The sequence below is a fragment of the Acartia tonsa genome, chromosome 8 (genome assembly GCF_053477335.1).
Source record: "Acartia tonsa isolate MP-2025a chromosome 8, ASM5347733v1, whole genome shotgun sequence".
Lineage (NCBI taxonomy): Eukaryota > Metazoa > Arthropoda > Copepoda > Calanoida > Acartiidae > Acartia > Acartia tonsa.
Genome location: NC_137267.1, coordinates 20,033,713 through 20,061,350, shown reverse-complemented (window position 1 = coordinate 20,061,350; position 27,638 = coordinate 20,033,713). Strand labels below are relative to the sequence as shown.

General features: G+C 33.8%; 3 protein-coding genes and 1 long non-coding RNA gene across 8 annotated transcripts in view; 3 read left to right on the top strand and 1 right to left on the bottom strand.

The window, feature by feature from the left end:
* Positions 1-14: 14 nt before the first annotated feature.
* LOC145326223 (uncharacterized) lies at positions 15-4,962 on the top strand. The gene is made up of 6 exons (XM_080169409.1): positions 15-1,173; positions 1,457-1,519; positions 1,843-1,995; positions 2,669-2,749; positions 3,244-3,399; positions 3,746-4,962. The coding sequence occupies exons 1-6, from the start codon at positions 453-455 to the stop codon at positions 4,081-4,083; spliced, it is 1,512 nt and encodes a 503-aa protein (XP_080025535.1). The 5' UTR covers positions 15-452; the 3' UTR covers positions 4,084-4,962.
* Positions 4,948-24,023, top strand: LOC145326222 (FAST kinase domain-containing protein 4). Of its 4 annotated transcripts, none has more exons than XM_080169407.1 (23): positions 4,948-5,061; positions 9,970-10,033; positions 10,534-10,578; positions 10,993-11,086; positions 11,475-11,533; positions 12,098-12,182; positions 13,523-13,639; positions 14,261-14,382; positions 15,031-15,092; positions 15,598-15,688; positions 16,448-16,538; positions 16,818-16,878; positions 17,280-17,382; positions 18,028-18,125; positions 18,484-18,542; positions 19,099-19,182; positions 19,485-19,608; positions 20,093-20,177; positions 20,442-20,491; positions 20,734-20,779; positions 21,198-21,325; positions 23,189-23,307; positions 23,628-24,023. In XM_080169407.1, exons 1-22 carry the CDS (start codon positions 4,976-4,978, stop codon positions 23,262-23,264), a joined length of 1,830 nt encoding a protein of 609 aa, XP_080025533.1. In that variant the 5' UTR covers positions 4,948-4,975; the 3' UTR covers positions 23,265-23,307; positions 23,628-24,023. The 4 variants fall into 4 exon arrangements, with proteins under 4 accessions (XP_080025533.1, XP_080025532.1, XP_080025531.1 ...); XM_080169406.1 differs by having other exon boundaries at positions 23,574-24,023; XM_080169405.1 differs by having other exon boundaries at positions 23,568-24,023.
* LOC145326194 (uncharacterized) lies at positions 5,528-7,078 on the bottom strand. Its single transcript, XR_013881789.1, has 3 exons — positions 6,405-7,078; positions 6,172-6,253; positions 5,528-5,990 (listed from the first exon to the last, which is right to left on the bottom strand). It is a non-coding gene; the product is annotated as an uncharacterized LOC145326194 (long non-coding RNA).
* Positions 23,950-27,638, top strand: part of LOC145326224 (uncharacterized) — a 12,652-nt gene continuing 8,963 nt past the window's right edge. For both annotated transcript variants that reach the window (XR_013881799.1, XM_080169410.1), the window contains exons 1-3: positions 23,950-24,079; positions 26,712-26,766; positions 27,270-27,308. Coding sequence is in view for 1 of the 2 variants with exons in the window: in XM_080169410.1 (XP_080025536.1) it covers positions 23,950-24,079; positions 26,712-26,766; positions 27,270-27,308 (224 nt within the window). In the remaining variant the exon portion in view is untranslated. The remainder of the gene's footprint in view (positions 24,080-26,711; positions 26,767-27,269; positions 27,309-27,638) is intronic.

The window sequence follows — 27,638 nt, the reverse complement described above, 5'->3', positions numbered from 1 at the left end:
TAGTAAGTAAACATGGGGATTTTATAAGTTTTGAAGTTGCAGCTTATTTTTATCAAAAATATGTTTAAATCAAATGATTATCAGTAATTACACATTTTAGTTAAGCTACTCTATAATTCTTAATGTCGGTCTGTCCACTTGTTAGATATGGTTTGGGGGAAACGTTAGTTTCTAGGCTGATGTTTAATATAGACAAGAAATTTCTAGCTTTATTCAAGCATATAACCGAAACATCCTTGCGGTCGAACAGCTTTTTTTCATTCCAAATATGAGGGGAATCGTGTTTTAAAAGTCGACTTAAAGTATTTAAAATATTATATAGCGAAAAATAGCAGAAAAATCTGATGTAGGTGGCTGATTTCGAAAGGGGCGCGGCTAGTATATAATCATCTTATTGAAGGTAATGTAATCTGAAGTAACTTTAGTGTTATATCTTGTTGTAAATTATTAAAATGCATTACTTCAATCTAATATATATGTATAATATAAAGAAACACACATTTTTAGGATACATTTTCTATTTCAGAGACATGACATCTGACAATGTCAGAGAAATTACCAAGCCAAAGGACATGTCAGACGAATCTTGTGATGCTTCGGCTCTCTCCAAGATGGACGAAAACAACCCAGAGTTGAAAATAAAGCAAGTCAATGATAAGTTAGAAAATGTTGAAACACCTAACTGTGATGTTACCAAATTATTTGAAAATGCTGAGACTGAGAAAATTGTTTGTCAGACTAATAACTCAGACCTGGAAAATTCCGTTAATGATGAAATATTCTCTATAACAAAATATGAAATAAATGACGAAAAATCCTACAAAACAGAAAATGATAAATCTTCCCAATCAGAATGTAAAAAATCCTCAAAAGTAGAAAATGAAAAATCATCGGAAAAAGAAAATGGAAAATCATCTAAAGAAGATATAGAGAAATCCTCAATTATTGAAAATTCAAATATTGAAAGCATTCCAATTTGTGACGAAGAGGTTCAATTCACCACCGTGGACAAATACAATGGAGGAAATAATGAAACCAATTGTGAAAATCCTGATGAAACAGTTCCTCTTGGTGAAAAGTCAAAATCATTTTTGGAGGTTGAAGATGAACTCTCCCAGATTCCTCCTCCGAGACGAACGGGCAGAAAGCGAAAGCTGTCCTGCCTTTCTCCAGGAAATAAAACCATTTCGAATAATAAATATGTAAATCTGATAGATACATTTAACAGATTCTACTAGTTGCTAAATAGTTTGTTTTTCCTGAATCCGTATTTCATTTTTATTTCAAAATTAATCCCGAAATTTGTACTTTTGAGATAGAGATTTTTTATAATTTAAATTATTTTTGTGCCCTTACCGCAGATTTTTGGTTTCCTTTTTTTTTAAATTTTACTTTATTAATTTAGATAATTTATTTACCTACTATTCATATTTATAAATGGCTTTTGAAAATGCAGAATACATTATGTTCCGAAGATTGGTTCGAAGCGGAGAAGTGGAACCTATTAAGACATATTTAGGTATGATTTTTAATAAATATAATCGTCTTTCAACCTAATAGTATTAAACTAACAAGAAAAAAAGAAAGATTGTTTTTATTTGAAACATTATTTACCCATAAACAAAAAATGTAAAAAAAAATTGAAATTTAAAATAGTTTTATTATTAAAAGCATGTTTTTATTAGAAATGTCTTAATCAAGGCGTAATGGAAACATAGAATATCCTTCTAGAGAGATTACAAATAGCTTCATATAAAAAATAATAATAGATTCAGTTTATGTTTGAGATAATAACATTAATCACCCATTCAAATAAACAAAACTTTTTCTTGTTTCATTTAGAAAGTAAAGAAAATGTGCCAACAATGATCAATTTGCGAGACAGTGAGGGAGGAACTGCACTCAACGAGATAGCCACCAAAACTGCGCAATTTGTTGACATTGCCAAACTTCTTATTGACAATGGTGTGGATGTGAATGGAAGTGACGAGCTAGGTAGGTCAATTTATTTGAGTAGGCCAAAGACGAGAGTAAAATTTTTTTTAGTTTTGCGGGTTGCCGTGGACTAGAAATTTTGCTTTTTTATTTGCTATAGAGTTCTTTGTGTTCTCACACCCCTTCCCCACCCAGGGTGGGCATACAAAAAACCCACCCAAAAAAAACCACCCAGGGTTTTTTTTTAAAAAAAAACAATAAAAACCCTTAAAACCCTGGGTTTTTAAGGGTTTTTGGGTTGGGTTTTTGGGTTGGGTTGGGCTGGGCTTTTTAAAAAAAACCCTGGGTTTTTCCCCACCCTGTGGACCCCATCCCCACAAATCTGAAATGCACAAAGGTTTTTTTGGCACGTTAAGAAATATCTTTTCATTTATAAAATGCATCAGCTTCAATATGAGATAAACGGGCCATGAAAGAAAACGAAATTGCGGGTTTCATTGTATTTTCACAGTAGCTTTTTAAAGGTTATTTTGGGTTAGGTTTGGTTAAGTAAATGTTAATGATTGCCCCGCAGGGTTAGAAAATATACCCTGTAGGGCTAGAGCCCCCCGAAGGTGCTAGAAATAGGTGGAAGGCTACTGTGAAAATACGACGAAACCCGCAACTTCGTTTTCCTTCCATTATCCAAATAAACTTATAATCTTGTTGGTATTTAGTATTTTGTATTGTTTAGGAAACACACCCCTGCACAATGCTGTGATGTACTACCCGGCAACTTTCTCTATGGTCGAGCTTCTCCTCGATAATGGAGCAGGAAAAATTATTTACCGTTTTAAAAAGTTTCTGATTGTCTTACCCATTTTCTCTTATTGGCCCTTTCCATGCCTCTTTTACCCCTACCTACTGTTTTACAAAATTAATCTCTTACAATAATTTTCCTTCTTTTCTAATTTCTTATTTTTTATTCTTCAATCTTTTTATCTTCATTACAGGTACTTGATTTTTCTTAATGTCTGTATTGTCTAATTGTTGTCTAGGCACGTTGGAAATGTCGTATCGAGTTAAAACTTCACATACTGATATTTGAAGCAAAATTTTATATGGAAACTTACCAACTTTGAAACCATTACAAGATATGACACCAACTTTATATAATATATATTTGACATTTGTCTTATAATCGAGATTTTTGGTAAGATGGTTCCTATGACAATTACACAATATTTTTACGTGAAGCTACCTATTGCTTTTTATCAATATTTTTTCTTATTTTAATTTTTGTTAACAAAAGTAAATGATTTTAAACAGATTTGGAACGAAAAAACATCAGCGGGCTTACTCCATTTGAAATGTCGGATGATATAAACCTGAAAAGTTTGATAAAAGAGAACAGTGGTAGTCAAAGTACCCCGGTTAAAGCACTGGCTGACTGGCTAACCACGTCCAGCTCAAAACATGAAGGAATTCATCTATTTCGAATAATTAAAGACCCTTTGTATTTGGCTTAGTAAAATTGGCGGTTTCCCCAAAAGTTCTTAGTCGTGCACCTCTTCCAAGGTGGGGAGTGGGGCATAGTTTAGGTGGTTTGTTTATTTCTTTGAGTCAAGTTAGGTTATATTAGTTACATTACAATATAGCCACACTTACTTATCCAACCCCTGCAGGGTTTTGGAAAATGTACTAAACCATCACCCTAATGTTCAGTTTATTTAAAAATGAGTCGAGGGATCAATGATCGATGGGCTCCCCGAATGGAAAGCACCAAATATTTTTCTCACGGAAAATAGATTTATTTAAATGTCATCAGGAAAAATTGCCAATTTAACCAAAATCTACCCAGCCCTGCCAGAATCTCCCGGTGGCATTTTAAAAAGAAAATCCAGGAAGCTTTTGCTTGAAAAATCTACCAAATTGACTGAGGAAGAATCCAGTGACAAAACTAATGTCGAGAATAGTAGTAGTAATAGTAATAATGGTTCTGGAGGGGGAGTTAAAAGACGTAGATCCGAGTGTGATAATGATAACCTAGATCATTCTCAACTAGAAGACAGAGCAGCTATGAGTAAGAGGATAAGGTTTAATCCTGTGGATTCCTATGGACAGGCCATTGAGGATACTGCAAAGTTTAGTAGCGAAGAAGATGATTAATTTTCAGGGAAACGTCATTGGTCGATAAGTTTATCTTCACCCAATTCTTATTTGCAAAAAAAAATTTTGTTTGTAGATGGTAATATTTAGAAGAATTCAAGGGCGAAGATTTTTTGAAGTACCATTGTCATAACCCCCACCTGGTGATAAAAATATTGTGCGTGTAACTTTTCCGTCAGTTGAAACAATAGATTCCTTTTACTTTCTGATGTTAACAATTACATCATGTTTTTTTTAATATGACGCAAAAAAAATATTAGATATTATCTGTTAAATACTAAACTTTCGGAAATAAATAGAAACGTTAAGTTTTTAGTCGTATTAATATATCTTATAAAAGCATTTACCTATGTATTTTTACATAATATTATATTTATTTAGTTCCAACAATCTCAGGCCAAATATCTTTGTTAGGTATCTACTTAATTTAAACCTTTCTACAAAATGTGGTTTTTTTCTCAGGCATTTCTACATCATGTTGTAAATTATTCGTGGAAATATTCATAATTATATTTATGTCAAAGGGGAGAGTTTGAGAGACATATTAAACTAAGTTTGTCAAAATTATGAAATAATAAAATGTCACATAGGCTAGTTAAAATTATAATTTTTATACCTGTTCTAATTATCATTTTAGACAAACTGTATTGAATGCTCTCCCCTCCCCTTTCGTTATATTTAAATCATACCATAATCATTAGAAAATTGTCGAATAAAAAGAGAAAGTCTGAACGTCAGTGTTATCTATAAATATTTTGTTAACTTTTGTATTTATATAAATATTTTACTGTCAATCGTAAAATTGTAAATATTTTTGTAAAAAAAACAGTTACCTAGATATGTGTCTTTTTGACAAGAAAATTAATCTATATTTTCAGATTCTTGGGTAAAAATGTTATTAACCGCCCGAGGCCTCCAGAATGTTTTTAGATTTCAACACACAAGTATTCTCAGATATCAAAATGTTAATATACAAAGGAAAAATTATTTTATAGCTCCCTATATCAAAGGATATTCGGTGATTTCACTTAAAGCGACGAGCGAGCATTGAAGGACGTCAACCACCTCCCGCACCCCTTATTTACAAAAAAACAATTATAGTTATTTATATTTTTACCTTATCCTCTTTGAAATGAGCGAAAAAGTATTTTCATTCTAACTTATTTGAGCTATACTACTAAATAACAAAACATATGTATTTTTAATGTTCTATTGACCAATCTCTGTTATCCACTTCTTTTCTAAAAAGACTCACATATTTATGGATTGATGTGTTCTGACCTGCATAGTATTTCAGCTTGACTGCCCACAGGTAGAATTTTAAAGTTTGTTTCTAGCCATTCTGTGTTGACTTCTGCAAATATTTGAACTTTATTTACACACAGTTTCTTATTCTTATTCAATAGTTACATCAATGTAAACCTAAAAAGAATAGACCATTAGACTAATCCAGATATCCTTTACAATAAATATATGCATTTGATTTAAAATTTAAAATGTTTAAAATTGATAAAAATAAAACTTTTGGAATGATTTTGAATTGAATATTTTTTATTGACAGAAGGTCAAACTTTATCTGCTTTTGTAAAAGAAATTGATTGAATTTGAATTATTGAAGAAAGAAATTAAAATAAATTGGTTTACAATAATAATTAAACTTACATAGTCTTTCTCAAGCATCTTTTACTTCAACATTTCTTGGCTGTCAACATCAATAACTTCATCACTCATAGCTTCTTCATCATTACTTTCATCATCATCTTTGGTATCATCATCAATTATATCATCATCTTGATTAGATCATCAGCAATCAACTCTTATCTCATCCTCTAGTACTCCTTTGTCAATGGGTGCTCCTTTGTCAATTGGTGCTCCTTGTCAGCTTGTGATTGTCAGCAGCTGCAGCTCTAAAATAGATATACTTGAGGAGCTGGAAGATGATGATAATGAATCATCAGTTATTTTAAGGACTTGACTTAAGATTCTTTTGTTCAACACTATTAAAGATGACTTAAAGGACTCAATTGCTGATATTGATGAAATTGCTAGTTTCAAGGCTCTTTAAATTTGACTCTTAAATGTATGTACCTTTTTCAAGTGGCAGTTTTGCTTGTAGGCCACTTCTTGCAGGGTTCCCTCTCTACTGGGCTGGCTCCACTCCAAGCCACTCCTAAAGATCATCAGATTAGGATTGAATGGATACATAATCATCAGACAATTTAAACTATTCAGTGCCAGATTCAATTTTAAGGAGATCAACTTTGCTTGCATGAATTTGATTGCTTTGAACATCAGATAGCATTAAATTAAACTTTACACACCTGCAAGCTTCCCAACTCAAGCTCAACCCTTGTTTGGTAGGGTGTTGGGGATTTGAGTGCCAGACATTTATCCACAGTTGACCAACTCTAGTGTTGCTTGATCCTCCTCTCTGAACTCTACCAGATCATCTCTGTCACCATCACCATCAGCAGCAACAGTCCTTAACAAGACAAGATCAGGATCAACATCAACAATGCCTCAGCCCCACCTCTCTTGGCTACTGAGCAAATTGTAAAAAAGAGTCAAAATTCTACCTTTTTAAATCTTTGGTTTCTTTCAGATTGTTTCAGACATTCATTTTAAATAAAACACTTAGGATATCTGGAAATAAAATTAACAATTAATAAGGTCTATTCATAAATTATCTTTCCTGCCTATGACTGCTAATTTAAGTTAAGTTAAGGGAATTAAATGCAGCAAAAGCAAAATCAAGAAAAGAATCATTTAGACTTTTACATTTACATAGAATCATTAATATTGGCATCCTATTTACATAAAGCCTTACTCAAGCTAAACAAGTTTAAATAATAATTTCATAACTAAATCTTCTTGATCTTTGGTGGAAACAATCATCTGGAGGATCCTCTTGACAATGGGGACTCTTCTGCCAATGATGATCTAGAAAATTCAGAAGATTAAGGTGAAATTCCATTTTGCTGCTCTAGATGTACATTCTGTACATGATGGAACATTAGGCTGTAAATTACACTAATACCCATAGCACTATGTGCCCAGCCAATGCAAAAACTCCAAGATTCCAAAAAAATCAATTTTGAATATTGACCAATTTTAAAGTTTTAGGCTAATCTTTGTCATATTTGAGAAGGATTCCCAAAGCTAGAGGTGAAAATATCAATTACCTATATTTTTACAGCTTCGAGAAGTAGCCTACCTAGATATTTAGGATTTTGTAATAAAAGCCTGACTATTGAAATTACATTTTATATGCAAACTTTAAATTATCGTCAAACTACCAAAAATTGAGCTACAGTAATATGTTATACCTTTTTTGAAAGCTTATTGAATATACTATACGATTTTAAATTATTTTTAATACGTTTACTTATAAAACTTATGAAAAAATTGATGTCAAAGCATTCCCCCTTAAAGAATCAGGAATTATAATATTTTGTAATGATACTCTCAACTTCAAATAGTTTGATCTTTTTTCAGCTAACGATGCCGCATATCAGACCTTTACACATGTTTAACCAAGGCACTCAGTGAATGAATCCCGTTGGTTTCAATGGCGGCATCGTTAGCTGAAATTTTTTTTTCGCATTTTTGTAGGAGCGGTCGGACCCATTTTGTAGCAATTTTAACACAAAAATAAGACAAATTAAAATAACTTTTTTTACAAATCATTTTATCGTGATATTTATAGTTCTCTATGCAATTTTTTGATACAATCCCTTATCTTTATTGTTTAAAGTCTTTAAAGGATATCCTCGCCCCCCCCCCCCACCCCCAGAGTGTGGGGGGAGGCCCCCATGCACACGCCTAGGAATATATATTTAAGCTATGTAATCGAACCTGTTGCTTCTAATCAATTACCATTCTTTTTAATCAAATGAATAATATCTTAAATGTTTCAATTTAATAAAACTAAAACCTATTTCACTTCATATGACTGCCCTAAAGAATTAAAAGAGTTTTAAAGAAAATAAAAGATTTAAGCAAATTTGTTAATAAATGTATGAAGGCCTAGGGATCTAAAGGGATAAGAGAATGGCAGATAAATTGATGTACATTACCAATAATGATACACAAACTTACCCTTCTGTAGATTACAATTATTGGTTGAAAAGTTATGACACTCAACTTAATAAACAAACAAGAAAATGTTTTTACAAAACTTTGGGGACTAGAGTGAAAAACAGCCCAATGTCCCCTTTCTTCCTGAAAAAGGCCCTATTGCAGACAATCAATCCTTTGAATTCAAGGCTTTTGGATTAAAGTTTTTAGTGCTTTTGGGGTCATTGGTGATATATTTGCTTTTATTTTTAAAACAAGGATTGTTTTGTCTATAAGTAGCGCAGCAATAACAGGTCAATGAAAAAGTACAGTAAAATGGGTTATAGGAAAATAGAAAATTATTTTACAAACTGTTTTTAACATGTTTCCTTGTTTATAGTTATTAATGTCAACAAATCCAGGGATCTAAAGGGATAAGTTAATGGCCGATAAATTGATGAACTTAACCAATAATGATACACAAAATTACCCCTTCTGTAGATTACAATTAATTTTGTCACTCAACATTTGAAAAAAAACAATTAAAATTCAGTAAAAGCCCCTAAAGTTTCTAAACCAATGGATAATAAAAAGTTATTATAAAGCTTTGGGGACTAGTGTAATAAACAGCCCAATGTCCCCTCCCTCCCTTAAACAAATCAATTGATATATAAGTATTTCATTGATAATTTAAGGGGGGGGGGGGGAATGTGGTGACTTGAAACACGACATACCAGCAATTTTATTTTGGGCGCAACTCCCTTAGTTTTAGAGATAATTGGGTAAAATCTTTTGGGTTGTGTCAACAGTCACCCCAAGTTTTGGTATCTATACAAAAAATCTGCGGCAGAACCGCCGTTCACGGCCGTTTTCCAACACCACCAAAAATTTTTTTATTGCATTTCTCGCTGAATTAGGCAATTTGGAATCATTTGAGACCATGTTTTTTTTCTGGTATTATCCTCTTAGAATTTTTTTTTTCAATTTTGAAAATTCCCCCCCCCCCCCCCCCCTCCTCCCCCCGACAGCAAACTATGAACTCTGGCCGCAGCGCTCGGGTCCCTAGCCTGCCTAGCCACAGCGCTCCACCCCATTGCCTGCCTAGCCTAAAACCTAACCTAACCTAAAATAGTTGTTCGTCGTTGTCTGGGGGGGGGGGGGGGATACTCAAATTTTCAAAATTGAAAAAAACTATTTCTAAGAGGATAACGCCTTTTTTCTTTCTTATAACCAACCCTGTGGGGGACTTCATTTTCAAATTCTCATTTATCAAGATATATCTTAAATTCAGTGCTTCTCCTGTGCTTTTAGGGTGTCACTAATTACCCCAACTTTTGATATCTTTGAAAATAATGGCGGCGGGTCCGCAGCTCTCGCCAGTTTCAGCCACCGCCGCCAAATTTTTTTTTGCATTTCTCGCCGAATTAGGCAATTTTGAATCATTTGAGATAATGTTGTTTTTTAGGCGGCGGAAAATGGCGGTTAATGGCGGGAGCGGCGATCCCGCCGCCGTTTTTTTTGAAAGATACAAAAACTTGGGGTAGTTAGTGACCCAACCCAAAAGATTTTACTCAATTTAAAGCAAAATTAACAGAATTATGAGTTTTTGTTTTATATTGGAATTCTGGGCACATAGTGCATAGTAATCTTATTCAATGGCTTAAAAACTTTGGTTACTTTTTTAAAAATTGTGATTGGTTGGTTCCGAAATCAACAGAAGGGGTAAATTGTAATTTGATTTATCATTATTGGTGATGTATATCAATTAATCGTCGATTGTCTTTTACCGTAAGATCTCTCCGCATATTTTAAAATAATGAACACAACTAGATCACGATGGTGGTCTTCAATAAACCAAGCCTCACTAAGTCCACAAGTTGAAGATTTTTTAGAGGAAACACACTTATGGAATTTATCCTTATGATAAAGTAACAGGATTTCTGTGTGTCTGTACCGAATGATCTCTCTGACCGTTGAACTGATATGGTTCTCCTTTACAATGTAGCTTCTCATAAGTCCTGGGAAGGTTTCATCCCCCCAAATTTTTAAGTAATAAAGTTTTAATTTATAATGCAAAGTAGAACGATCGTCTGTCCGTCTGAAGCTTAAGTTGACGGTAACCGCTGAACTGATTGGGCTCTACTCTTCAGGTAATATACCTACTGGTCCAGTGGTGGTTTTGAGTTATTTTCTTGGGAGTTGGGACATCCCCATCCCCCAAAAGGATCATCCCCAATTATATTTTTTGTGTTTGTAAACAAAAACAAGTAAGGGGGTTGTGAGGATGGTGGGCCTATGTAAAGTTTTCTTAAAATTTATAATAAAGATTTCAAAGGGGAAAAAACAATCAACTAAATTATTACTTCCATAATTGTGCGACTGTTGCTATTATAGAAATCAGAAATAAAACCAGGATTTGGAAAGATACAACAAACACAGGCAGGATGAAAAGGATTAGTAATTGGATAGAAATTAGCTAGTACACTGAAGCAAATAAATAAGTAAAAATAATTACTGGCCTATTTAAAGGTTCTATAAAACAAAATTGATTTTTTGGGTCAATGAATTCTTTTTCAAGTTTTTGGAAACCTAAAAGAATTTTCGAGATTCGCAACTCGTACAAAAATGACTTTTCTTTAAATTGAAAAAGCTTTCTATTGTATTTATTAGGTATATTAATTAAGAAATAAATCTAAACTAAATCTGAACTAGGGTTTATAGCATGTTAATAGTGAACCAAAAATTGATATCTTAGCTCGCTGCGTAGACCTGTTAAAAAATACTTTAAACCTGTCTTTGACTCTTTACCCTTATGTTCCAAATACTATCCCTACATCCCTGACTTTTGTCCAGATGATATTATCTGACCTGGCTAAAATTGTGAAGGATACAGAGAAGCCTGCCCTTGGTCAGGATACAAGATTCTTAGAGCTCCTCAAGAATTTAGGTAAGTGTAAATTCAGCTACCACAGAACATGGCAGTTAAAAGCTGAAATATTAATCTAATCCGCCTGGATATTTGTTAAGCCGCAACGGCAGTTTTCCTCAAAGTGACTAGTCACCATAGGTATAGATTGAAAAATAAGGGGCGTTGTAGTTTTATGTGTGTTTTACTTTAGGTCAGGTTCTATTAAATACAGGGTCGCCCCGCAGGTTTAAGGCCCATAGCAGGGGTTAAGCAATAACTAGAAAACTACCTCTCCTTTTTTTCACTTCTTTCAAAAGAAAGGGAGGTGGGTTAAGTGCTCGATAGGTCTTTTTAGGCAAAGCGCTTGTTTTTATTCTTTTTAGACCTTCTCCTTTTATTTGTTGTACCTATTTAATTTTTTTTTCAGAAAAAGACGTCAGATTCGCTGAACCATTAAGCATTATCAGCATTTTGAAAAACGTTGAGGTTAGAACATTCACAGATCTATAGCATAGAAGTATATACAGATAACCACCTGCCCCCCTTTAGCAAGAGTGTTTTTGTCTGCTAGCAAATTCTTTTTGCTACCTGGCTGTGTTAATATTCCTGACACAATTGGTTGATTTTCAAAGACCCAATTGAGAGTTGGCACAAGGTTCTTGGGATAGGGACATACAGTTATGTAACCACTCCCCTCTCTAGTTTCTTACTCTAATAGTACATTATTGATGAGTAGGGAAGCTACCTAAAAGCTACCAGCTAGTTTGGGTCTTTCCGTATGTCAGCATTTTATCAGGGAGAGAGGGGACATTGGATTGTAAATTACACAGCTATCCATAATTATATAACCATGTCAGGTTTCTTATTCGTCGGGTCAAAACTTTGAGTACTTTGAGTATTGAATTTTGAGTGGTAGTGTCCAAACTAAAATATACAGAATTTTGTTTATCTTTATTGGAGGTGTTTATTGTATATAAAATCATTAATTGTCTTATCCCTTAAGATCCCTGGTATTCTGCACCACTACATGATAGAAACCCTTATTTGTAGAAGCTTGGAGCAGAAGAAGATAGTTATGTGGTTAGAAACTTGGAGAATGCAGTTCTGTGGGTGGCAAGATCTTGCTCTATCAAAGGAAATTACAATTATAAACAGATATGGATAATAAATTCTTATATAAAAGTAAGAGAATATACAGGGTGCGACACATAAATCCTGACTTTTTTTAAACGGCCATAGCATCAAAACTACTTGACCAATCAGGACGTTGGACCCCACTATAAAAAGCTTAGATAATGACCTTTTAGCACAAACAAATCTTTGGACGAAGATAGACGTGTATTACGAGTTGGCCGCGCATATGTTCAACAAGGCAGATTCGAAATGCGCAGGTGGTTTAATCTGGATTCTCGACTAGGGCCCACTAAATCTGACCTCAGCCCATCTGTAGGTGAGATATGCATATGAAACTTTCTGGAGATACTGTTAGACACATAAGTAAGACACTAGAAAAGACTAGAGCTCGCTATCTGAAATGGCTTGGCCGTAGTACTCCAGCAAAGTGAAACGTATCAGATTTTAAGATGTCAAAAACGTCAAAAATCGTGAAAAATTGTTAATATTTTTCGGTTTTCGATTTCAGGGACCCATATGGAACTTTAAAACTTATTTTAGACTATGAATTGAGCTGACAACCCTAGCTGAATCGTCATGCTATTTCCAAAAAGGTAAAAAACGTCGTTATAGCTCAACTGTGGTCCAAATGAGAGCCTCCGTGTCTAAGGGTAGCTTGAAAGTTAATTTGGACCCTGCGGTTACTCACGTTTCTAAGGTAATGTGGCCTCCCAGCAGCATGATCTTAATTCAATGGACTTTTGGGCCTAAAGCTTCTTTGAAGCATGGACCAATAGACGTGCCCATATCACAAAGACCTCCCTCATTGCCACTATCAAGGAGAACTTCGCCAGCTTTGACAGGTAAATTTTGACCTGGGCCTGCCGGCGGTTGCGGAGACAGGTAGAGGAGGCGAATGAGACTGGCGGCCACTTTTTTGAATAATCTAATAGTCAAATACCTATTCTGAATCTCAGTTTTTAAAATTCAATAAATCTTTAAAATTGACGATTTTATGTTCATTTGTTTAAAAATTAGAAAAAGTCCGGATTTATGTGCCGCACCCTGTATGTATGCTTGCTTGACTGGAATTGCACGCCTTACATAGATGCTTCCTATAGATCCTTGGAAGGGGTATCTCTATCCTTGCGAAAGAATCACCATCACCCTCCCCTCTCACCCAAATTTTGAATTATAATAAAAATGGGGGGGGGGTCTTTTATTTTTCTCCCTCATAAACAACCAATAAAAGTTGCGTGAATGTACATGGCGATTTGAACTCGAACTCTTAGTAACTCAGTACGTTACCACGGAGCTACGACGCCCTATTATGAATTGTCATTGTCATGTTTGCACGTGCAGAGCTTGTAATGAGTTTTACCTTCTTCGCTGGCAACTCTCGGCCAGCCTCTACACAAAAAAAGAAAATGGTGGATGAAATTTTGACAATTGTAGAACGTCGATGGGTCGAATTTAAAGGTATTCATATTTTTTTACTACCTAGCGAAGCGAATTCATATTGCGAAATGTCCGTCTATAAGAAATGGTATAGAAGACATGATATCCTCGGCTGCTATTAAGGGTGACGGCAAATAATTTAGAAATAAAAGTGTGGGATAATTTTTTGTTTAGTTTATTTTTGCCAGGTTAGTTTATATTGGATACGGGGTAGCTGAGTAGTTAGGGCACCGCAGTTAAAGGCCACACAGGGTTTAAGCCTCCCTCACGATGTTAGGTATAGGGATAAAACATAACACCAGGGGTGTATATTCTGCATGATTGAACCTGCTAAAGAGGGGGGAAGGGAAATAAAAAAATGTGACAGGAGGGGGGGGGGAGGGGGAAATGTATGAAATATAGAGTTCTTCAAATATTTTTCCAATTTTCCCCCCTCCTTGATGGAAAAAAAACTAGTGGGGAGGGGAAATAAAAAATTTTGTAGCAGGGGAAAAAATTAATCTTGTGCAAAATACACACCCATGCATTATGCATAACACCCCCTCCCCCAACTTTATTTTTAAATTATTTCCAAAAAGGGGATAGATGATTCATTGCTGCTTAATGGGCACTTTTTGGGAAAATACCAATTTTTTTTTTTAGAAGGTAATCATTTGAACGCCATGTTGCATTACAGTAGCATGTTATCAGCTGATTTGTTGGCCAAGCTTGAGGATAGGTTACAAGATAATGTGGATGATATACCTGTCAATGATCTAGTTGAGGTAGGTGGTGTTGAAAGGATTTTTCTTATAGTTCATAGACAAGGAACGATAAATTGATGTAGATCCCCAAATGATGAAATACAAAATTATTCCTAAAGTAAATTTTGAAAGTTTGGACTTTATTTTAGTAATAACCAACCAATCAAGATTTGATAGATAAAACTGAAAGTCAACAAATGAGAGAGCATGTTTGTTTGTTGGGATCTCGATATTGAGTTCTCCATTTTAGTGTAGCTTTAGATAGGTCCGCCTTAATTATCATCGGAACAGTAGTTATATTCCTTAAAAGTAAAACTAAATCGTTGTAGCGGCTAGAAAGATTAAGATTTTAAGGAACAAATGCATGAACGGACAGAGACATTGCATTGTTATATTTATAAACCTTCATTAGGCATTAAATGACGCTATGACCCTAGCATATAAGGGCTCGTCATTCATGAGGCAGGAAGGGGACAGAAAAATGGCTTAAAACCATTCAAAGGATTGAACCAAAAAAATAAAATCAGCCTGAAACTATTCCGGGACGTATGAGGATCTTCTTTAAAAAGGATAATTTAATTAGCCTACTAGTTATCAAAATCTTATTCTTTTAATAAAAAAATTCATAATTTTTAAAATGGAATTAATGAATAGTACCTTATTATTTAGATATTAAGCACATATGCTAGGTCTACACGAGGAAGAAACATTCCTGTTCTCAGATCTTTAGGAACAAAGTTTTTCTTTTATGCATTTATTAATAAACATCGGACAAGGCTTGTGCTGCAGATAGACAGACAAATAGACAAAACAATTAAAAATAACAACAGCTTGTATGTATAAATATTTGGCACAAGATTCATTTTCCCCCTGCTGCCAAAAGTTTCATCCAAGCCCCCACCCCCCGAGTAAAAATAAAATTTCCCATCATTTTAAGAGATATTTGTGTCAGTAGATGAAAGGACAAGTAGCCTTTGCCGATGTTTCAAATATTTCCCCATATCTTAGGTGTTTTTTAGTCCAATTTATAATATTTTTTCTAGATAATAGTTTCAGCTGATGTTTTCAGTAACTTTTTCAGACTTCCCCCCCCCCCCCCCCCCCACCTAAATATTTTTCATTTTCCCACTCTTAGCCGAGGATCCCATGCAGAATATAATCCCCTAAAAGAGAGTTAAAACCAATGAAGCAAGTCTTATAAGAATTTGAAGGAAAAACTTTGTTATTTAAACCAGGTTTTCATATATCAAAAAACCGGTCCTTCCTTGACATAAAAGACATAAGTGATGTTCTTTTCGCCTTCAGAAAACTATCATATAAAGACCAGGTAAATTTTTTTTGTAGCGAAACTGTTCTACAAGTTTTTAATTGTATGTTCGTCCGTGAATATTTATGTTAACAAATTTTATTTATCTCTCTTTGACTTAGTTAATCTATAGATTGATGTGTAAATTGAAATAATACATTTTCTCGTATTCATTCGAATCCGGTGGATAGGAACCGGTTCTCATCCATACGAAAAAACTATGTCTTTCATCGTATTATATCCAGCTTTCTACGAATATAGAAATGTACAATCATAAGATTAAAACTAGTATTTTTAGCCCGTGCCTTCGGCAACTCAGGGCTAAAAAAACTAGTTTTAATCTTATAATTGTACATTCTATATCCGCGGAAAGCGGTTTATAATACGATGAAAGAAATAACTATTATACCTACACAACTAATTTAAGTTTTATTGATTCATATTAGGTTCATAATATCTATATATCGTAATTTCGTAATATTAATCATGCTGGAATGGGTATTCCAAATATTCTGTCACCGTTTGATCATGTGACAAAACTTTAAATTTAGGTGGAATAGAACAGGTTCTCATGAAAAATCATGAATAGCCTCGAAATTAATACCAGTTTTGTTAGCCCGGGTCTTCAACCCCTCAGTGACATTAAAACTGGTATTAATGTAACCTTTCATTTTTATATCGGAAAGCTGTCTATAATACGATTCAATAAATGACTATTTCATTACAATTTACATTCTAAAGCAAGAACAAAAATATGCAATGGAAATATTTGTTATTAAGGATACCCTAGAGAAAATCTGCTATGCGCTGGAGCCCTTAATTGCTGGAAATGAAAAGCTGTCCGTCATTAGATCCATCCTCACAAGTTTAGGTAGGATTTATCAGGGATACGGGGATAGGCCAATGGACAAAAATTACATCGTTGTTTCGTTTTTCAGGAGTGCTTCAACTTCCACACACTTAGCTTTAAAAACCGTAAATATTTATCAAATCTTTAAAGCCCCTCATTTTAACCCCCCCCCCCCCCTCAAAATAAAAAGCTTGAGAGTTCCTTTGCATTATTTAGACATTTTGTTTGTTATAAGTTTGAAAATTACTTCAAAAAATGAAATTAAACCTATGTTAAAAATGATATTTTAATTTTTTATAGGTCAATTGAAATACCGACCATCTGAAGTTTTAGACAAAATATGTGACTGGTATGATAAAAGGTAAGGAACGAAATATTTTCAGTTTTGGAATTTTAGTTATCCATATTGGTTTATTCGTAATATTTTAGATCTGTATAAGTAGTAGGATGTATGTGTATCTGTAGTGTCTTCATAGCACTTGGCGTCCATACTGCTGCTTTGTCAGATTCGAGACATTAATAAGTCAATAGGGTAGGAGTCATGCCTTGACCAAAAACAAGTGCAACTCATTTCCAGGCACAGTTAAGACTTCAAGATAATGGTAATGCAATCAAAGATTTTGTTGTCTCTTGGTTGTTACAGATAATAAAATCAACAACAACCAAACGATTTCTTAAAAATCCGATTGTAAGCAGTTAAAATGAATCTGATTTTGAGCCACATTTTCTAGTATGAAAATAAGTTTTATGTTATCACTTCAGGTTAGAAGAGAATAAGAGCGTAGAGAGCAGGGATATATCAACAATATTATTAACACTGGCAAACCTCAATCATATCCCCCTGGATAAAGAGACATTTTTACAGGTGAAATTTTGTTTATATAAATTGCCATGAATGGCCCCTGGTGTAACTATTTTTGGCTTAAATATGATGTGTTTTAATTTATCATATTTTATAGTCCTATTGGTGTTGCTTCATATGACCTACACTCATAAGACCTACAATCATAAGACCTAAGGACATATAATTTATTATAAAACATAAACAATTTAACAATTATCCTCCATTATATCTCCTCTTTTGTTGTGTAGGTCTTTTGAGTGTAGGTCTTATGTGTGTAGGTCTTATGTCAGTGTAGGTCTTATGAGTGTAGGTCTTATGAAGCAACACCTTTCTATTATATTTAGTAAGTGTTTTTGTCTTAAGCTCATTCCTATAATAAGTAGTAAGTTTTGTTTGTCAGAAGCATAAGATCTCAATATCTACTTAACGTTAGGTCCTATTTTCTTCGCCCCAACATCTTAAGTGTCATTTTTGAAAGTGTAGTGATCAAAAAGCAAAAAATAGCCTAAAAATATCCCAAGACCTACCTACATCTAAAATAGCCTAAAACCATCCTTTGGACATATACTGTTATATAGTTATCGAAAACTTAGTCTTAGTCGAAAGTCTTAGTCCTTCATAGATATCCATTGCACGTATAATAAAAAAAAGTTTTAATTGTGCTAGAAACTGGAATCAAAATTGAAGTATGAAGATTTCAAAGATTTAAAAAGAGGAGATTCAATATGGGTTGAAATTGTGTGGTCTTTGCTAGTTTTAAAAAGGTAATACAAGTTTTTATCGGTTACCCTTGGCCTTCATATTGCATCTGGACCATAAACGAATATCTGAATAAAATTATTTTTTAAGCGTAGTTTATGTTAAGCAAAGGGTAGAATAGCATGGTTACTTTATGCTAATGCTAGGTCTAGAAATTATAATTTTTAAAAATGAAGGCAAGGAAAGGGAGTAACATTTCCTTTGAAGCAGGGGGGGATTTCCCCATAAATTTGTTTGAGCGGTATAAATCCATATTTTGAGTGTAAGCTGTCAAAAATTTGTACGATTCTTAAAAATCAAGAGCTTTGAATCTTTGTTTCTTGGTGTTTCCACCTTTAGGAAAAATATTTATTTAATTTATAGGCCAGTAGCAGAGCATGCTTCGAGAATTTTGAGTCCGGAATTTATTAAGAACACAATAGGTAAGCAAGTAATTGTTGAAATATTTTACCAGGATAAAAGGTTTTGTACTATGCAGTATTTATTAAATATTTCATAAGGGGTGTATATTCTGCACAAGATTTATTTTTTTTCCCTGGCTAAAAAAAATTTTTATCCCCCCCCCCCCTCCCTAGTTTTTTCTCACCAAATAAGGGGGGAAATGGAAAATATTTGAAGAACTCTATATTTTATTTATTTTACCCCTCCTACCACACATTTTTTTAGTTTTAGATTTAAATATCTTAATTTTGATTACAAATGGGTATATTTTTAAACAATAAATGATAAAAACCTTTTTTATAAGCCTGTTATTACCCAAACTAGACGATTCTTTCACTGCAAACGGCGTTGAGGCTGCCGATCATTGCCGTTTCACATATTTTCACCATTTCTCGCCAAATCGAAACGATAATCTGTAATCATTTGAGCCCATGTTATTATTTTCAAAAAAATCCCCTTACAACTAATTTATATTAAGACAAGTCTCTAAATCGACCCCCCTCCCACTTTCTTTATTAAATAAAGAATTAATTTTAGGTGAAGATAATAAGGTACATATAAATACCTCCAAGTTGTTAAACATCAACGAAGCAGTTACTTTACTTGGAGACAGTTATACAGGTAAAATATTTATGTTTTTAGAAGCGCTGATAGTCTATATTTAAGACAAGTCTTTCTGGAGTTTTATCGGATGCTCCCTTATCAATCATCTAGGGCCTTTGAATTCTGGGCAGATGCCAGCAAAATAGCCTGGAATCATTCCAAGTCATAAATTAAAAATTTGTGACCTATGTAAAGCTTAAACAATATGGAGAATACAATCGGTTCATTGGTCAGCGTGATCTTAACGGGGCCGGGGAAAAATCCATACTACAATATTTTTTAGTATTTCATTTTTATTATAATAGTAATATTTATTTTAGGTCCTAAGCTAAGCAACGATGTGATTAAAGAACTTTTACAATTGTCGGGTCCTCCCAGCGGAAATAAAATACAATTCAGAAAGTTTGTCATGGAAACACTTTCTACGTTATTCCCTCCTCCAAGGTAGGCAATTTTAAAGACATAATATACCTGATCAATAACTTTAAAAACGGTTGACAACAACGTAGGGCCAGTTTTTATAGTATATCCCAAAGCACCAACTTACTAACTATTGCAGACAACCAACTCTTTGATTGTACAGTCATTGTCAGAAAGTCAAAACAGTGCATGTCAATATGAGCCTGTTTTGGGCCAAGGTATTCCCCCTAATGTTACACTTACTGTAACGTATCTGACATTAGCAGTAGTACTTAAAATTTTTCTCTCTCATAAACCATAGGTGTGCGGGAAGAAAAATACAATTCATTCCTATGACATTGTCAAGATCTATCTTAATGGTGAATTTGGGATTTTTAAAAAAAAAATCCTGAAAGTGTCATAGGGATGGAATATACTATTCTGTTTCGACTGTTTCTATACTCTACTAGGCATTTAATGGGGAATATGCCGGCCGAATTCATCTATCTAATCTGTGTTATCAATTTAGGTTTGCTCATGAGGATGTAAAAACTAACTTTGGTGTTAGCATTGATGTTGAAGTCCTAGCTGATTCCAGCGCTAAACCTCTACAGGAACTTAATCAAAAAAAAAAATTCAAAATTTAAATTAAAAAAGTCTAGTTTCGGACCTATATAATACATATATTTTCTTAAAAACAACTATTTTTTTACCAAATTCTTGCAGACAATAACCCTTCAATTGGACGATGCTTTTCTGTAAGTCCTATCTGTATTAGGTACAATAAATCGTAAATGTATTACCCTTTCTCCTAATATTGCTTTCATGCACCTAATCTAGCAGCAATAGGAACCTTTTTGATTAAGGATATATTTTAGATTGAAACCTATTCTATTAAAAAAGATTCAGATACACCACCAAAGGAATTTATTATTACCCATTAAATTGTTAATGACAATGTAAGACATTATTAATACTTAAATTACCCGCCATAAATAAAAAGCCTTTTTTTCTCCTCAAAGTGCCTTTATAGCACTTAGATAAATTACAAATAATTCATCAAAATAATGGGGGGGGGGGGGGGGGGGATTTCTTTCCTGTTCTAGGCACTTTGAGTAAAACTGCTAAAAAGTTTGCAGTAATAGGTAATAAATAATTGTTGTAGGAATTGCCAGCCGGTGCCACCAGATTGGCTATTTTGACCACACCCTTCCAGGTACAATTTATTTAACTAGTGACCTATCCTTTGCACCTAGAGATGAATAAGATGATGTCTCTCCTTGATCTTTCCTTAAAAATATTGTTCTTTTTGTATATATCTTTTTTTTGGGGGGGGGGGGGTGATGTGGGTTTCTTTCTTTCAAAGGCAATTTTTGGGGACCCCAAAAAAGCTACTTTTTAAAGGAAAAGCATAACGGTTCAGCGGATAGCGAGATATTTGGGTTCAGACAGACAGACTCATAGACATATTGTTACTTTAATTAATTATGAAGAATTAACTTTAATGGTCTTTCTTCTCATCTAAGCTGTATTTGTCTAATTATTTCTGCGCTATTTCACATTAACTTTCAAATAACATGATTCTTCTAAATTCAAGGTTGGGTTAGAATATCCTAACAGTAGCTTTTTTTTAGGAATGTTTGATATCTGGAGAAATGTCTGGAGCTACAAGTCTGGCGGTCAACCTGTTACAAGCTAATGGATTCACAACATTAGTTATTGATCATAAGACTATTAGCAGTTCTATGAAGGCTATTTCTAGGTATTAAATACATAATACATATATAAATAGAGCCATAAAAAAAAATAACAACTTTGGATCACCCAAATATTTTTTGGTTTGATCACAAAAAAAGTTTGAAGAAAGTTTTTAAATTTTTAATTTTAAAGTAGTTAGATACAGATTAATATTTTATACCTAATTTAAGGAAGTTCCATAATAATATTAAGCTTTATTTACCGCTTCCTAATTTATAAGAACTATAAAAATTAAAATATCCTACATGAAGGAGCACTTAAGTATTTAGTTTTAATACGGCTCCAAATTCGATTCATTTTCGCTGGATTAGAACCTAAAAGCTATACTTAAAAATCATACCTAGGTATATCGTATATTTGACAATTTCACGAGAAATAATAAGATTAATCCCTTTTCACTCAGTGTCAATAAAACTGACATAGATCTTATTATTTTTCATTTTACTACTCGCGGAAAGGTGTCTATAAAACGATAGAATAAATCAGGGTGGGGAAAAACCCAGGGTTTTTTTAAAAAGCCCAACCCAACCCAAAAAAACCTTAAAACCCTGGGTTTTATTGGGTTTTTTCGGGTTTTATTGGGTTTTTTCATTTAGGAGTCAAATACATTTTATATATAGATGAAATATTAATGTTTATGTTGTTGTAGGTAAAAGGTAAGCAAGATTTCACAATAAACAAGATAGATAATGAAAACAACTAGCATTTCGATCAATTATAAACCCTTATTAGCAACGGTGCACAAAATATTCTATTTAGGGGGAGGGGAGGTTAAAAGCTTCAAAACATTGAACCTCCTCCTCTATTCCTAAGCTATCAACACCCCCCCCCCCCCCCCCCTCCCCTCCCAGAAATTATTAAGGTATTCCCCTTTTTATATCCCCTTAATAAAACCCTCTGCACGCCACTGTAACTATTTCCTTTCATAAATTGTTATGTTTTAGTTTAAAAATCTATTATGATTATGTAATTTACACAATTTATATATCATCAATTTAGTAGCAAAGCGTTCTGAAATTAAGTTTTGAGAGAAAGTAATTTCATAAACATTTGAACAATAAGTATATCATCATTTTTATAATGGGGGGGGGGGGGGGTTAATGCAACCATCTCGTAATCAATGATTATAGCACTTAGAATTCGAATTTCGATCTGAAATTTTTCATGAGTAATCCTTGGTAGGTCATTTTTCCCTAAATCGAACAAAAAGTTGGAAAAAGTAAGGGCTGGCGGCTCAGCCGTTTAGCCGCTTTTTGCCTATTTTAAGGGCAAATTTATCATTAATTACGTAGGAATCAACTTTTTAAAACATATTTTGGTTTAATTCATGTTAAATGATAGCAATAACCATTTTAAAAATTTCTATTTAGTACCTACAGCAACTGGCTAGAACCGTTTGATAAGGTTTTTGAGCGACAAAAAGTATTATGTGGAGATAGGTTTTGTGACTAATTTGCTCTTAAGATAGCCGAAAAATGGCAAAACATCTGATCTGCCAGCCGTTAGCCATTACTTTTCCAACTTACCAAGGATTATTCATGCAAAATTTCAGATCAAAATTCAAATTCTAAGTGCCATTTAATCATTGATTACAAGATGGTTGCATTAACCCCCCCCCCCCCCCCCCCCTTACTTCATATTTTTTACGTTTTTTTAGGTAAAATTTGCTTTAAAATGTTATTAGATTCTAATCTTTGAGTAAATAGAGGTTTAATTTGTAAATATTAACGTGAAATTTCAATGTTTTTTCAAAAACCCAAAAATCCTTGGGTTTTTTTTCATTGGGTTTTTAAAAAAACCCTGGGTGGGTTTTTTTGGGTGGGTTTTTTGTATGCCCACCCTGGAATAAATAACTAATACATTTCAGGATTCAGAAGCTGGATGTATTGATAAAACAAGTTCTTGAGAAGAAACAAAATGATCTCAAAGAGAAAATGTCTTAATTACTATTTATATGTATTAACTTATTGGGTTTTAGATATTTTTGTTATACACTTATTCTACTCCTATTTCAGCATAGTTACTCTAATATTTTGTTTGTCTGAATTTTTCAGGGAGGTAGGGGACATTTGACTAAGTGTCACTGGTACCCAAAGTTTTATAATCACAGTATCTTATTCTATGGCTCAAAAACTTTGGGTTCTTTAATTGAATTTTGGTTGGTTGGTTCCAATTGGGAATGTATATAAATATTAAATATAGCCTTGATTGGCCTTTCCCTTAAAATTCCTGGGTGAAACAATTAGCAGTAGTTTAAAACCAATATAAATTTCTTCTTGATATAACAATGTGATTAATATACCTAGATATTATTGTTATTCTTGCTGCGCTACTCGTTATGTTTTGTTTTTACACGTGGTTTTTCTTTTTTTATGAAGCTTTGCGGATTTTTATACTTTTTACAAAAAAAAATAATAAAATATTTTTTGTTTATACAGGGAGGGAGAGAACATTGGACTGTAAAATACACTGGTACACTAAGTTTTATAATAACGCTCTCTCATTCGTTGGCTTAAAAACTTTTATTAAATCTAGATTGGTTAGGTTCAAACTACCTAGTATTTTTAATCTTTGGTGGGGTAATTTTTCATCAATCTCACTTCTTCCTCTAAAAAATAATAGTATACAATGATAATTAACTGTTTTATAGTCAACTTTCAATTTTTACAATGCGTGGGTCTTAATTTCCAAATTGTTTCAGATAGAATGAATGAATTAAAAGATGAATTGGAAAAATTGTCAAAAGATTCAGCTTCAGGCAAATGCAATATATTAAACTAGCATCAGATTTTAAAGTTTTCGACGGTTTCCCTCAAAGTGATTAGTCAAGCACAGAAAACCTCCCAACCCTTTGAATATATTGAACAAGGATGGCAACATCCATAAAAGCGAAGCACTGACGGTAGGACAGACGGACATTAACACTTATATTGTGTCAGAACTGAATAATCAGAATACAAATGTATAAGAGTCGAAGCAAAGTTGTAAGTAAATTTGTTAAAAAACTGCTTTATACAGGATTATGTTTATGGACATACTTACATTTTTAGGACTTGATTATAGAGTTGCTTCGCTAATAACATTATACTTTGTTGTCCCAGGAATCAATATACCAAAAATTAGATCACATAAAAATTTGTTGTTAAAAAAGTTAAAAAATCAACATGTTTAAAATGGACGTACGGACATTTTGGTAATGAATATAGAGTTGCTACGCTTTCTAAATCGTACCTAATTATTTAAGGAATCACCATGCAAAATTTGAAATCGACAGGACAATTCTAACTTGCCTAAATTAACGGAAAAAAGCTATCCGTTACGGTCGTACGGACGGACGGACCAACCCTAATTATAGAAAAGCTTCGCTTTTAAAAAGATGTTGTTATTTTTCTTGTTTTTGTTTATTTAGGTTTGGTAAGACTGGGGTTGGGTAATGGTGTAGTAAAAAATCACACACACCCACATTTATTTTCAATTGATTTTTGAAAAGGGAGGTGGGATACGAGCCCGATAGGAACTTTATGGGAAGCATCAAGTTTTCTAAAAGGCAACAATGTGTGTGTATGTGTAGTAGGGATGCCAATCCGGCAAGTTTTTGGACCGGATTCGGATTCTTACAAGATTCCGTCAAAAAAATGGCGGATTCCGGATTCTTATTTTTGGCGGATTCGGATTCTAGCAATATTTTAAAAGTCTTTTTTTTAAATTAAAAAATTTAAGTGCTACATATCATAACATATGTCCTAAAAATTAATGTTCTTGGTGTTCTCTATAATTCTCTTCCGAGAATTGAACCAGATTTAAAAAGATATTGTATATAATGATGATAATATTTGCCTTCAAAAAGGGGGAGTTGAAAGAAAAAACTCAAGACGCCAATTTTAGCCTACCAATTAAGAATCCGAATCCGCTATTTAAAACGGATTCGGATTGTTAACCCTAATGTGTAGTTATAAGGGGGGGGGGGGGAAATGTGGTGACTCGTGCCACGACATACCAGCAATTTTATTTTGGGTGCTACTCCCTTAGTTTTAGAGATAATTGGGTGAAATCTTTTGGGCTGGGTCACTAATTACCAAAACTATTGGTATCTTTCAAAACAAACGGCGGCGGGTCCGCCGTTCGCCGCCATTTTCCGCCGCCGCCAAAAAAAAAAATTTATTGCATTTCTCGCCGAATTAGGCAATTTGGAATCATTTGAGACCATGTTATTTTTTTCAAAAATTTTTCCCCTTATAACCAACCCTGCGGGGGGACTTAGTCATTTTTTTCAAATTCTCGTTTATCAAGGTATATCTTAAATTCAGTGCCTCTCCTAAGCTTTTAAAGATATTGAGACAAAACCTTTTGAGGTAGATCAGTAAAAAATATTTGAATAAAAAATGGCGGCGGTACCGCCGCTCCCGCCGTCCACCGCCATTTTCCGCCGCCGCCGCCAAAAAATTTTTTATTGCATTTCTCGCCGAATTAGGCAATTTGGAATCATTTGAGACCATATTATTTTTTTCAAAAATTTTTCCCCTTACAAGCCGTCCTGTGGGCGGCGGAAAATGGCGGTGGATGGCGGGAGCGGTGGTACCGCCGCCATTTTTTATTCAAATATTTTTTTGCTGATCTACCTCAAAAGATTTTGTTTCAATATCTTTAAAAGCACAGGAGAAGCACTGAATTTAAGATATACCTCAATAAACGAGAATTTGGTTATAAGGGGAAAAATTTTTGAAAAAAATAACATGGTCTCAAATGATTCCAAATTGCCTAATTCGGCTAGAAATGCAATAAAAAAAATTTTGGCGGCGGCGGCGGAAAATGACGGTGGACGGCGGGAGCGGCGGTACCGCCGCCATTTTTGCATTTTAAGGGGAAAAAAAATGAAAAAAGTCCCCCTGCAGGGTTTATAAGGGGAAAAATTTTTGAAAAAAATAACATGGTCTCAAATGATTCCAAATTGCCTAATTCGGCGAGAAATGCAATAAAAATTTTTTTTTGGCGGCGGCGGAAAATGGCGAACGGCGGGAGCGGCGGACCCGCCGCCGTTTTTTTTGAAAGATACCAATAGTTGGGGTAATTAGTGACCCAGCCCAAAAGATTTCACCCAATTATCTCTAAAACTAAGGGAGTAGCACCCAAAATAAAATTGCTGGTATGTCGTGGCACGAGTCACCACATTCCCCCCCCCCCCCCCCCCCTTTATTAGAGAAGAAAGCCACTAAGGCCAGCTTAAGATCCAAATCAAGATCATTACAATTTAATACCCCACCCTCGCCGAATTTCCCAATAAATAAATATCACTTTTCGCAGAGACGCTTAAATTGGTGTCAAAATTAAGTATCCAAAAAGCAAGAACGAAATTGTCCAGAGTAGTAACAAATATTGCATTTTGACTGCAGGAATAAAAGTTTTCACTACAACTATTCATATAGCTTTATCACCAAGTGTCTTAGGAAAATATTAAATAATCATTTATGATAGCACAGCTACTCTATAATGATAATGTTATGCTCTTATCAAAAACTAACGTTAGCAATTTAACTTTAGTATCCTTTGACGTGTTTTTATGTTAATACAAGTAGTATGACAACTGTCTATTCCTATAAAGCTAAATATCTCGGTAACTGCTAAACCTAATAGGTTGTGCATCGTAGTAGTTTTGTTGTGGTTTTAAACTATTTTCCAGGGGGATAGTATACCCCGACCCCCCTCCCGAAAAATTAGCCACCACCCAAAAAAGGGAGGAGTAGTTTGTGCTCGTATTGCGTAAAATCCGTGAGTTAATAACACTTAGACTTAATAATCGCTTTCGATGAAGCTAACTCACGGATTTTACGCAATACAAGCACAAACTAATTAGGTAGTATTTTAAAATCAAAAAGAAGGATTTCCTAACGCACCTCTAGGGGCGAAGCTTAAGCTTATTGATTAAATGATTGTTTAAAATTTAATACAGGGAAAGTAGAAGAGAAAGTAAATGAAGAACTAAATGAACGGTAAGTTTTTTTTAGACTAATGACACAATAAGCTATTCATTTAGTTTGCAAATATCTTAATTTTAACAGAGAAGTTACTCTGCAAGTTTAAAATACCTTTTGGGATTTTCAATCATTTGTAGTAAGATTAAAACCTATCTAGAATTTGTGTAAAATAACATTTATCAAGGAATACAACATCCATAAGTAGCAAAGCAAATGATTTTAAGAGCAGATGTTCAGAGATCATAATTCAAGATAATATTTAAATAATATATCTAAAAAATCACGAAACAATTCATAGGTTTTAATGTTTGAATTTTTGTTTCATGACTGATAGACCAAGTAAAT